The 13,451-nt window shown below is 39.9% G+C and overlaps 1 protein-coding gene across 3 annotated transcripts in view; it reads right to left on the bottom strand.

The window, feature by feature from the left end:
- The window catches only part of LOC126183902 (uncharacterized), a 463,083-nt gene that overhangs the window by 58,190 nt on the left and 391,442 nt on the right, over positions 1 to 13,451 (bottom strand). For all 3 annotated transcript variants that reach the window (XM_049926242.1, XM_049926240.1, XM_049926241.1), the window contains one exon: positions 8,260 to 8,374. In XM_049926242.1, the coding sequence (XP_049782199.1) occupies positions 8,260 to 8,374 (115 nt within the window). The remainder of the gene's footprint in view (positions 1 to 8,259; positions 8,375 to 13,451) is intronic.

Consider the following 13,451-nt stretch of genomic DNA (forward strand, 5'->3'; position numbering starts at 1 on the left):
TAGAGTTTTATGTTGTCGAATATTATCTTCAATAATCTTAAGAGTGATATCCACTGGAACATTAGTGTATAAACTTACGACGTCAAAAGAAACCAAACGAGAGGAAGAAGTGATCTCTATCGATTTTATCTTGTTTATTACCTCAGCACTATTTTTAACAGAGTAGTTGTTTCCAAAAACAAAGGCTTCTTTAATTTTAGTGTGTAAAAATCTCGCTAGTTTATGATGTGGGCTCTTTATTCCGTTAACGATGGGACGAACTGGGTGTTGACTTTTGTGTACCTTAAACTGACTTCTAAGCATAGGTGCTCTAGGGTTCATATTAATTAAGGTTTTCTTTTGAAACTCTTTCATAAGATGTTTACTTCTTCTTAACGTATCCCTAATTTGCTTTTGTAACATGGGGGTATGATCCTGCTCAATTTCAAATATACCATTTTCTTCGAAAAAAGCCAAAGTTTTAGCAATATATTCACTTTTATAGGCAACAACAAGTGAATTACCTTTATCTGATTTAGTGATGAGAGCCTCATTATTTTTTAGTTTACGGTTAATACTAGTAGTAATGTTACCCCCTCGCTGTTTTAAATCACTGTTTTTTACTGACTTGACCTCTCTTTCTATAATTGCGCTACATTCATGAGCAATCCTATTTTGTTGGGATTTTTCAGTTTTTACGGAATCAAGACCAACTTTAAGGTCAACAATAAAATTATCTACCACTTTAGGATCGTTAATATTAGGCATGAAATTATATTTAAAACCTCTCGCTAGCATGGCGCTTTCTTGAGGGGTAAAGCTTATAGAAGTTTTGTTTATTACTCTGTCGCTTATGTATGTATTTATTAATTTTAATATGCGCGAGTCTGGCACATGCAAGCGCCATCTCTCGGCGAAACCATCTGCCCTAGTGCTGTCACACTCATGTCTCAATAGTTCATAAGTGAAGTAATGCTGCTAATACTGTTCGCTTTGACCCTGTGCTCATTACACATGTTGTACAAATGGAGATGATGTTTTAATTACTGACGACGCCTTTGGCATAATTGTTTTTATTATTCTCCATTACATGATGTAATTTTAGTAAGTACTAATGATTTTGTGCCTACTTTACTGTAGTAATGTCACTGTTACTTAAGCTTCTGTTTCTCACTTTCGTTGATATGGCTTTTCTAATGAATGTGTCTCTCTGTTCAGGTAGTTTTACTTCTGATGAAGGTATATTTATATGTACCGAAACCTTGGTCAAGAATTTTAATAAATTTTATCCTGCAACTGTTTTTGGCTGTCATCCTTTATTGTGAAGAATTTTAACAGTTGCTGCCACAGCCATGTTTAAAATCATGTCATATAGCTTTCTTTTAAGTGAACCTAAATTCATCTACATCAATTTGTTGCCTTTTAATTTGTTACAAATTTTCACTCCCATGTATTGATGTCTCTGGGCATACAATCTGAGGCAGTGGGAGGGGAGCATAAAATTTTCTATGTTTCTAGTATCATGTAAATGGACAAATGGTTTCCCTCAAATAATTCATGTCTGGTGTACAAAAATATAATAATTTCATATATGTATAGGGATGGTAAAGTTAATATTTTAAGTTTTCTAAATAATGGTTGACATGGTTCTCTGTAATTTGCAGTGCACATATTTCAAATGATTTTTTTCTGTATTTTCAGTATCCACACTATATTTGTTGAGTTGCCCCAAAAAACAATACCATACCTAATAATGGATTCAAAGTAGCTTGTATATGCTACTTTTCATGTGTCCATGTCAGTTGCAGTTGATAATATTTGCATTGCAAATGCAAAGCTGTTCAGTTTGTTTGCTAGGTATTCAATGTGTGCCTGCCAGCTCAAATTTTTATCTACATTTAAACCTAAGAATTTGACTGAGTCAACTTCTTCTATGAATGGGAAGTCAATGTATGTGTGGATTTCAATACTACAGTAATGATCAAGACCTCAGGCACTTAGACTTATTGTTGTCCAGCTTTGGATTTTTCTGCACAGTAAGATTCCAAACAAGAATACAATGACGTGGCACAACAGTGATTGGCAATTTATTTCTAAATCAAACTGTGTCTCATGAAATAGATATCAGACCTATAATAAATGATTTATTTGATCATGGTGGTCATATGGGAGCAATAGGGCATCCCCATCTGACAGGTTTAGCTAAGAAGGGAAAAGTGCAAGTTCACAGAATCATAAATGTTGAACCAGTTACGCTGTTCAGAAATAATTTACAGGATGAACAAAGGGAAGAAGTTTACCGAGAACACACAGTAAATGAGAAATTTAATGCTGCACTAAAAAATATATTCTTACAATACTAAGAATTAAGTTTTCCTTTACAGTGGGCCATGAACTGGAAGTCAAGAGAAAGGGTGCCTACATCTGGGCTCGAAATACCTTTTTCTAAGAGAAAAGAGCTTTATTGCAAAGGTATGGTCTAATTAAGATTTAAAAATGCACTACAGTCAGAACTGCAAAGTTAGCTGCTCTGTCACCAGAAAGGCAAAAACCATGTAAAATGTACAAAAAATTTCAAAAGTCCAGTAACTAATGAAAGGCAATTAGAAATAACGTTATGCATGGAGCTAACAAAGTCAATAAGGCAAATGATACTCAACTCCCAGATAACACTAGCAGCAAGAGAAAGAATATTAAATGCAAATTATTGGCCACTAAATTCAATGATTTATTTCTAGGCATAAAAAATGTACCATTGAAAGCAGATCTATTCAGTTTGTGAGGGTTTCCCAGAAAGTAATGCACCACTTTTTTTTTTCTCAGCCAGGAACAATGCTACGAATGTGAAATGTTACGTATGTATTATTTGAAGTCTCCTGAGTGAGCATGACTAGTTTCTGTCCCTTCCAACAGATAGTGTAGCTGCACAACAGTTTCAAAATGGTGTCTGTATGTGATGTACGTTACAAGCAATGTGCCGTCATTGGATTCCTCACTGCAGAGACAGAAACTGTGGGGAATATTCACAAACATTTGCGCAAAGCCTACAGAGCATCTGCTGTTGACAGAAGAACAGTTAGCGGCTGGGTACAGAGGGTGAAGTCATCAGGAGGTGGTTCGGTGGAGTTCCATGATTTGTAGCCGTCAGGGAGACTATCCATGGATGTCACACCTGACAGCCCTGACCTAGTCCCCTCGGACTTCCACTCATTTGGGTCATTAAAGGATGCCATTCGTGGAAGACATTTTGAAGACAATGAGAAGATGATTCACACAGTGAAGCAGTGGCTCTGCCACCAGGACAAAGAATGGTACCAACACGGGATACATGCCCTTGTTTCACGCTGGAGGAAGACCACAGAACAGGATGGAGATTACGTGGAAAAAATGGGTGTGCAGATAAAATACGAATCTTTCATGCATCTAATTCTCATTATGTTCAATAAAGAATTGTCGAAGAAAAAAAAATTGGTGCATTACTTTCTGGGCAACCCTCGTACTTAGACAGGCATTTCATACCCCACCACAAGACATCAGTTCTGCTAAATTAACTCTTACAAAACTCACAAAAAATGATTAGGCCACTGAAAAGCAGTAATTCTTCTGGCTGTGATGGTACCTGAACCACAGTACTAAAATCCTATAGTGACTCTGTAGTACTCCACTCAAACCCCCATCCCTTGAGAAACCTTTGTACTGAGTCAATAGGTCAAGGTGTATTAGCTGAATAACTGGAGCATGCACTAATAATACTCACTTACAAAAATGCAGCTAAGCAAGTGACTGTTAATTATAGACCCTCCTCCTGCATTCCCTTATTCTCAAAAATATTTTCATAGATAACTTACAAGAAAATACTGAATCACCTTTCTATGTTCTGGGAATAACCTTTTAACAACATCTCAGTTTGGTTTCTGTAAAAGATTCTATATTGAGAAAACAAAACATGATTTCATGAACTCAGAAAAACTGCCCTGCTGACATTTTTGTCATTTTTTGAGACCTTTGATAGTGTAATCATAAAATACTACTAGGGAAACTAACAACAGATAACAAAGACTTGCATTAAAATGATATTACAGTAATAAGACTAAATTTGGAGTGAGGAAACATTAAATGCAGGGTACCACAAGTTTGGTGCTTGGGTCACTCCTGCACTCAGCCTACATAACTGATTTACCTGAGACATTGGAGGGATCTTCAAAAACTGTAATCTTTACTGATGAAGGGCCCAAACAGATCCCTAGCAGACAGAGCCAGGAAAAAGTGGAATGGGCTTACAACTGGTTCGCAGAAAATAGCTTTACCCTTAACCGTACAGAGGATCATATAATGCAGTTCCAGACAAACAAAAATAACTTACAGGTACCAGAAGAAGAAGTCAGTGGTCACACACACACACACACACACACACACACACACACACACACACGCACACACACACACACACGCACACACGCACAATGAAGCTTCATGTAGGAAGTCTCAAGGCATCCAAATGGATAATAAACTGAGGTGGTAACAGCACATGGATAATTTAACTAAACACACAGCTCTGCCTGCTTCATATTTAGAAATTTCTCTCATTGTGGTGACCTGCAGATAGGATTGTTAGGATACTTTGACTCAATACTTCCATATGACATAATCTTCTAGTGTGATGCAGCTAATGTCAAAAAAGTATTTATTCTACAGAAGTGTGTGGTAAGAATATTGTGTTATTAGCTGCTACAACAACAGTTTATAAGAATATTTGGACTCTGACGTGTGTGTATAAAATAGAAAGTGAAGTTACCAGTTTATAAACAGCAATACTGCTCTGTGTAAAGTCATGCAAATGTTTTATTTGAAATTAGAAAAAAATAGCAGCTGAATTGTTTAAGAGGAGAAGCAGTGGGTTTTTCAAAGTAGTTTTTCTCCTCCTACATGTGCATACATATAAAAAGTAATCCAGATGTAACTCTCATAATTATGAGTGTAAGTAGATGACCACTAGTCATAATTTGTTGACATAAATCATGGCAGTAGCCTGTTGTCACTGATTCTGCTTGCTGAAGACCAATTTAACTTTGAACCTCTCCTTCATTGTAGAATTTATGGAATATGACATATGAATGAATGGACCATAACGAAGTTTCTAATTACATTTCTTATCAATATGCACAAACACAAATTTTGAACATTCTCTTTTTACTGTGAAATTTCCATGGTGTTCTGTATTTATTGATGAAATTACACAAGGCTTGCATGCCCTGTATTTTATCAAAGTTAATTTGTAAACTGAGCAGTAATACCTCTTAGGGACTCAGTTACTGTTATTCAGTCATGAAGTCTATCTTTCTCTTGTCATATCAGATTGTAGTCATGTCACATAAAAAAATAATTTAAAAAAATAAAATGAAACCAAAGTGAGCACATTATTAGATCCTGTACAGAACTGGTGGCAGCTTGCACCCTTCATGACAAGACGAGTTATGTATTGTGAATTGCTTATGAAACTGAAGAAACTGCATATCATGAGTCTCTGGTTCTTATTGGACAAATGTGGAAACTAAATTAGTAACTGCACTTTCAGTTTTGTACAACTTTACTTTTTCAAAGAGAGTTATTTGTATTAAAAATGTTTAAAAAATCACAGATAATCTTGGTATCTAAAAGAAGATCATGAGCAGTTAGAATGAGTTTTATGAATTCATATCTGTTGACAGTACAGTTCAGTTGACCTATATGATGCATTGAAGTAAAGCTGCACATACTACCTGCAATACATTTATCTCTGACTCTCAATGAAAATCCTGTCAAAAACTAAATATTGTATTTTATGGTAGTACAAGGTGTCTCCTTCTGGGAAATTTGTAACAGAATCTTGTATGGAGAATTTATTGTATTGTGCAATTATAAATTTCCACAAGACTGAATTGGGAAACCACCACAGCTACTTATCGACCTGGCCAACATCTGGTTCTTGCCACGGATGCCTCTGAATACGGGGTTGGTGCAGTCCTTGCGCACCGTTTTTCTGACGGTTCTGAACAACCCATTGCTTATGCCTCCAAAACGCTCACGGATGCCCAACAAAAGTATTCTCAAATTGAAAAAGACGCTTTGGCCATTATTTATGCTCTTCATAATTTTGGTGTTTTTCTCTATGGATCCAAATTTCATCTTGGTACAGATCACAAACCACTTGTTTCCTTGTTTCATCCATCAACTTCACTTCCCGATGAGGCTGCACACCGCCTCCAGCGATGGACTCTTTACTTGTCTCGTTTCAATTATGAGATTAATTTCCAGCTGATGGCTCTACATGCAATTGCTGATGCACTGTCTCGCCTTCCCATGGGTCCTGATCTGCCATTCGATAGGGACAAACTTTTGTGCTTCCAGCTGGAAGTTGCCGAGCAGCGGGTTGTGGGCGGGTTCCCCATCACTGGGGACCGGCTGACAGCTGCTACAGGTTCTGACCCTACCCTCTCCCGGGTTTTACGCTGTATTCAGAAGGGTTGGCCAGATTGTCCGTCCAATAAGACTTCTGATCCGTTGCGGAACTACTACGCTTTGCGTTACCGCCTCACGGCTAGGGATGGTGTTATCCTCCTTTCCACCAAAAATGCTTCAACGCATGTTGTGGTACCTGCTGCGTCTCTGCATTCTTCAGTCTTGCGCCTCCTTCACCAAGGGCACTGGGGTGTCTCTCGCACAAAATCTCTGGCGCGCCGTCACGTGTACTGGTCCGGTATCAACTCTGAAATCGCGCACATGGTCGCTGCCTGCGGGCCTTGTGCATCACAGGCCACCACCCCAAAGTCATCTCTGTCACTGTGGCCTTCGCCTGAGAAGCCCTGGGAGCGTATTCATGCTGACTTCGCGGGACCTTTTTTAGGTACTTATTGGCTTCTCGTTATTGACACCTACTCTAACTTTCCTTTCATTGTCCGTTGCACATCGCCTACCACCTTGGCAACCACCAATGCTCTAGCTCGCATTCTCTCTTTGGAAGGCCTTTCCTCATCTCTTGTCACTGATAATGGTCTGCAATTTGCCTCTTCCGATTTTGTGGATTTTTGTGCCTGTCACGGTTTCAGGCATGTCACAGCCCCTCCGTTCCATCCACAGTCAAATGGTGAGGCTGAACGACTGATCTTCACATTTAAGGCTCAGATGAGGAAACTCCTGACTTCTTCTGCTGCTGATGATGTGCTTCTCCAATTTCTGGCTTCTTACCATTTCACCCCCATGGACGACCACAGCCCGGCTGAGCTCTTACATGGCCGACAGCCGCGCACGCTACTTCATCTTCTGTGGCCTTTCACCTCACGGCCACGGGTGCCTTCGCTTGGCCGGTTCACTGCCAGCGACCTTGTATGGGTACGGGGATATGGTAGGCGACCAAAATGGCATCTTACGACACCGTGGCCAACACCTGTATGAAATCCAGATGGACACAGGTGTTGCAGTGTGTCATTCAGACCAGCTTCGGCCTCGTGTGCCATCAACGCCTGTTCTGGATGCCGCTACACCACCTTCGGCTCTGCCTGATGCTCGGGATCCTGGAATCTCTCATTACTCACAACGCAGCCCTCTCACCATCATATCGGTGCCAGCACAAGAACTGACGCCACCAGGAGATGTGCCCATGCAGGAACCAGATGACCATCATCTGTCGGAGCAACTCTACTCGCCTCCTTCTCCTACGGACACGGACACATCGCCCATGTCTCATGTTATAACAACCGGACTTGCCGCAATGGGCAGATCGATGCACGGGGCCCCAGCAGATTCGACCCCCACATCTCCTGTCATCTCAACCCATTATCATTGGGGACACTTCCATCCGTACGGGAAGCCTCCTCCTCGAGACTTCACGGCCAGTCAAACAACACCTATGGACGTTAGCAATCTAGAGGCCATCTCCATCAAGGCCTGTGCAAAAACTTCAAAGGGGGGAAAAGTGTTGTGACTCGCCGACCTTTCAAAGTGCCGCCACGCAGTTATGGGCATCCTCTACATGCGGCACTGTCTGCCAGCCATGCAGCAGCAGTGTCACCTAAGCGGGCAGCCAGCCAGCGGCCGCTAGACTTGGACTCAGTTATGATTTGACTGTTGAAGTGACACACATCTTAATCTCTTTACTTGATCTGTGACTTTCATGTATTGCATCCTCCTTGAAATATATTTGTTCAACTTGAAGTTTTAACACACCAGCCTCCACAAACTTATAATTTCAATGAACTTTCATTTTTCCATCGAACTGGAGAATTTTAGTGTAAATTAACTCACCTGCCAGTTAATGTTTGGTGCTGAAGATGTATAAATACAGCTCTGCAGCATGAGCAAAAAGAAGTCATTGGGGTTCCAGCAAGATTTATCCTGTGGTCCAGAAACATTTCCACATCTGAAAGAAAGTTGAAAAAAATGCTAGTAAAAACCAAAAGAATAATTCAATGAATGGATTATTTACAGTAATAGCTTTCTAACAGACAACAGCAATGTATTGTTCTTCAAAAATGTAAGTCGAAGATTACTGCAAAAACGAACAAGTGTATAGTATTTTCCCATTCATTGCTTCTTCACATTAAGTAAATCTTATTTTACAGGATCAGTAATTGTGATCCAGGCATTAATAAAGCTAATTCCTAGGATAAAAAATTTTATTCACTCACTGTGCATATCACTGATTTTTCCCCAATGCAAAGATCTACAGCATCTATTACCATACTTTTACCACCACCACCACCACCACCATTCTCATCATGATTATTCATCATTATCATTACTCACTACCACTTCAACAATAATGGCAGTTCCATGTCAATTTCTTATGTGGCATGAAACAAAAAGAAGTAAGGTTGGAAGAAAGACAAGTACTATAGCATCTATTACCATACATTTACCACCACCACCACCACTACCATTCTCACAGTACTCTTCCACAACCAAAAGCCAGTGGTTTAAGCCATTGCACTTCACTTCAGCATCTGATCCACTGTCTTGGGAAAGCATTGCAAAAACTCGTCATGTATTCAGGCTGAATCCTTGCACAAGAAACTGTGCCCAGTGGTTGCAATAACGCACAGGTCACATCCATCTACAAGAAGGATAACAGAAATGACCCACAAAAATGCCATCCTATATCACTGATCTTCAACTGTTATCAAATCTTAGGATATATTCTGAGCTAAAATGTAGTGAGACATACAACTTCCACCATGATATGTTAGCAAAACATCTTGCCCAGAACTCCAAAAAATTCTGGTCCTATGTAATGTCACTAAATGAGGTGAAGCATTCACTCTGCCACTCATCAACCAGTCTGATGTGACAATGAAAGACACAAAAGGAAAGTTGCAGTTTTAAATTTCTCATTTAAAAAATCTTACATGCAGGACGATCATACAGACATAACTTCATTTGACTGTCACACAGACTGCTGTAAGGAGGACATAGAAATAAGCATCCCTGGCATTGAGAAGCAACTGAAAGAATTGAAAACAAATAAATAAGTAAGTCCAGCTGGAATCCCAAATTGGTATCACAGAGATCACTCTTTGACATTGGCCCCTTAACCTGCATTTATCACAAATACCTCACCCAGTGCAGAAATCCCAAGCAACTTGAAAAAAGTGCAGGTGCCTACCTTATATAAGAAAGCTAAAAGAATGGACCAGCAAAATGAGAGACCAATTCCTTAACATTGGCTTGCTGCAGAAGTCTTGAGCATATTCTAAGTTTGAATATAATAAATTTTCTTGACACAAATCAGCATGGATTTAGAAAGCAGTGCTCATGAAAAACTCATCTTGCCCTTTGTTGCACAATATCCTGTGAACCATGGAGGTAGGTTAACAGCAGATTCCATTTTCCTAGATTTTCAGAAAGTGTTTGACATAGTGCTGCACTGCAGACTTTTAATGAAGATATGGACATAATGGAGCAGGTTATCAGACATGAGAGCGGGTGGAAGACTTTCCAAGTAATATAATACTATGTCGTCCTGGATGTTGAGTGTTCATCAGAGACACTGGTATCATCAAGAGTGCCCCAGGGAGGTGTGATAAGACTGCTCTTGTTCTCTACATACATATATGATTTGACAGATAATGTAAGCTACAATCTGTGACTATTTGCTGAAGATACAGTTGCTTGTCCTGTTTCAGAGGAAACCTCTCAGCCTACAAGATCCAGGCAATCACAGTGTGTGGGATTATTGGTAGTTGGGAGCTCCAATGTTAGGCACATTATGGGGACCCTTAGGGACATGGCTGTCAAGGATGTGAAGAAAGCCAATGTGCACTCTGTGTGCATACTGGGTGGAATCATTCCAGATGTGGAACAGGTCCTTCCAGTTGCCATGAGGTGCACAGGGTACAGCAAACTGCATGTGGTGGCTCACATCGGTAGCAATTATGTGTGTCGCTTTGGATTGGAAGAGATTATCTATGGTTTCGAGCAGCTAACATAAGTGGTAAAGGCTGCCAGTCTTGCTTGTAAGATGAAAACAGAGCTCACCATTTGCACCATAGTTGACAGGACAGATCGCACACTTCTGCTATGGAGCAGACTGGAGGGTCTGAATCAGAGGCTTAGACAGTTCAGTGACCATGTAGGTTGCAGATTCCTCACCTTGTGTCAGGGGGTGGTTGGGTTTCAGGTTCTGCTCAATAGGTCAGAAGTCCACTACACACAGAAGGTGGCTAAATGGGTAGCAGGGGCTATGTGGTGTGGACTAAGCAGTTTTTTAGGTTAGGAGGTCTTGGGGAAACACAAAAAGGGCTTCAGTCTCAGAGGATGCAGGTAAAACGCAGGAAGAATGTAGATCCAGGAACCATCAGTATAACAGTTGTAAATTGTCATAGCTGTGTTGGGATAGTACCAGAGCTCCAAGTGCTAACAGAAAGCACTGATGCTCAAATAATTATAGGTACTGAAAGCTGGTGAAAGCCAGAGATAAGTTCAGCTGAAATTTTTGTAAAGGACCTAACGGTACTCAGAAAGGACAGGCTAAACACAGTTTGTGATAGCATCTTTGTTGCTGTTAGATGTAGTTTGTCTTGTTGCAGAATTGAAGTAGGTAGTTTCTGTGAGTTAGTAAGGGCAGAGGTCATTCTTGGCAACTGGATTAAAATAATAACTGGGTTCTTTTACTGATCTCCCAACGCAGATGATCCAACTGCTGAAAGGTTCAAAGAAAACTTGAGTTAATTGTAAACACATGCCCAACTCATACAATTATATTTTGTGGTGACTTCAATTTGGCCTCGATATGTTGGTGAAAATACATGTTTAAATCTGGAGGCATGCATAAAGCATCATCCAAAATTGTGCTAAAAGGATTCTCTGAAAATTATTTCGAGCAGTTAGTTCATGAACCCACGTGAATATTAAGCAGCTGTGAAAACACACTTGACCTCTTAGCAAAAAATAATCCTGAGCTAATAATGGGTATCAAAACAGATATAGGGATTAGTGAACACAGGGTCATCATAGTGAAATTGACTATTGTAACCCCAAAATCCTTGAAAAATAAACAAAAAATACATCTATTCAAAAAAGCAGATAAAAATTCACTTGACACCTTCCTGAGAGACTGTCTCCACTCCCTCCAAATTAACAATGTAAGTGTAGAACAGGTGTGGCTTGAATTCAAAGAAATAATATCAACAGCAATTGAGAGATTTATACCACATAAATTAACAAACGATGGAGCTGATTCCCCTTTGTACACATAATGTGTCAGAACACTGTTGGAGAAACAATCAAAAAAGCATGATAAATTTAAATGAATGCAAAATCTCCAAGATTGGTGATCTTTTACAGAAGCTCAAAATTTAGCATGGACTTCAATGTGAGATGCTTATAATAGTTCCCATAACGAAATTCTGTCTCAAAACCTGGCACAAAATCCAAACACATGCTGGTTATATGTAAAGTATATTAGCAGCAAGACACAATCAATGCTTTTCTGCACAATAGAAATGGAAATACTATGGAAAACAGTGCTACTAAAGCAGAATTACTGAACACAGCCTTCCAAAATTCCTTCACCAAAGATGATGAAGTAGATATTCCAGAATTCGAATCAAGAACAGCTGCCAACATGAGTATCATAAAAGTAGATATCCTCAGAGTATTGAAGCAACTTAAATCACTTCATAAAAGCAAGTCTTCTGGTCCAGACTGTGTACTAGTTAGGTTCCCTTCAGAGTATACTCATGCAGTAGCACCGTACTTAACAATCATATACAACCACTCGCTAGACAAAAGATCTGTACCGAAAGACTGGAAAGTTGCACAGGTCACACCAATATGAAGCTGCCCCTGGAGGTGAAAGTGAGGTTGGGTGCTGTTGCAAGTAAAAACGAAATCATTGGTATCTTTGTGAAGTTGAGGAAACAATCAGTTTTGCAGCATGTCCAGGTATGACATTCCTGTCACAGTTTCCTCCGCAAAAAAAGAAAGATCCATGAATTTTGGAAACAGAAACAGCAAAAATCATATACAGTTTTGGTGAGTCTCTTTCATGTCCAACAATGACACCAGGATTTTGTGACCCTCGAATTTTTACATTATGGCAGTTTACTTTACCTGAGAGGTGAAACACTGATTCATCTGAAAAGATAAGTCATTTGGAGTAAGTGTTATCTGCCATATCCTGGAGAACTGAAATGAAAATTCCTACTTTCTGTTATGGTTGCCAGAAAGCAGTTGCTGCCATAACTGCAACATGTAAGACTTCATATGCAGGCATCATTTCAGAACACACCCCACTGACGTTTCAGGAAGCTGAAGTTCCTGCCCTGCCCATCTTGTGGGCTTCTGAGGACTCCATGTGAATGCATCTCTGTTACACTCAACATTTTCATCAGACGTGCATGGCTGGCCAGTGCTGTACACTTTGCAGATCCAACCAAAATCCAAGAATTTTGTATGACAGTCATAAATCTACTTTGCAGTGGCGGCTTTTTACTGAATTAACAGCAGAATGCACATTGCACTTGGACAATGCACTGACTTTGCGGAAATTCCAACACCCAAAATGATTTCCCTTGTGGTGTAGATGCTGTGTTGCAACAAACAACAGTGCAGCTGTGTGAAAACGTTGAACCTTCCTCTATCCAGCGACACATGCAATGTGTTTCTGACTTTCATAGTTTGTCCGCAAGAAACAACTGAAATCTTAATCACCTGGTACACCTCTGTAATGAGGCTTATGATAATTTATGGGGCTACAGAATGGTTGAATAATATAGAACAGAAGGTACCTGCTAAGGAGCTTAGGAAGGTGCAGAGATAGGTCTGCCTAACCAAAACAGGAGGAATTAGCAGGACACCCAAACTGAGATGGAGACCATGATGGACATGCGCTCATTACATGTTTGAGTTACAGTGGAGGCAGTGGAAGGGGCAGATAGGTTAAAAAGCTGAAACTGTTTAGGATATTCAGCATCCCATTCAGCATCCCACACCAATAT

Source organism: Schistocerca cancellata, chromosome 4 (genome assembly GCF_023864275.1).
Source record: "Schistocerca cancellata isolate TAMUIC-IGC-003103 chromosome 4, iqSchCanc2.1, whole genome shotgun sequence".
Classification (NCBI taxonomy): Eukaryota; Metazoa; Arthropoda; class Insecta; order Orthoptera; family Acrididae; genus Schistocerca; species Schistocerca cancellata.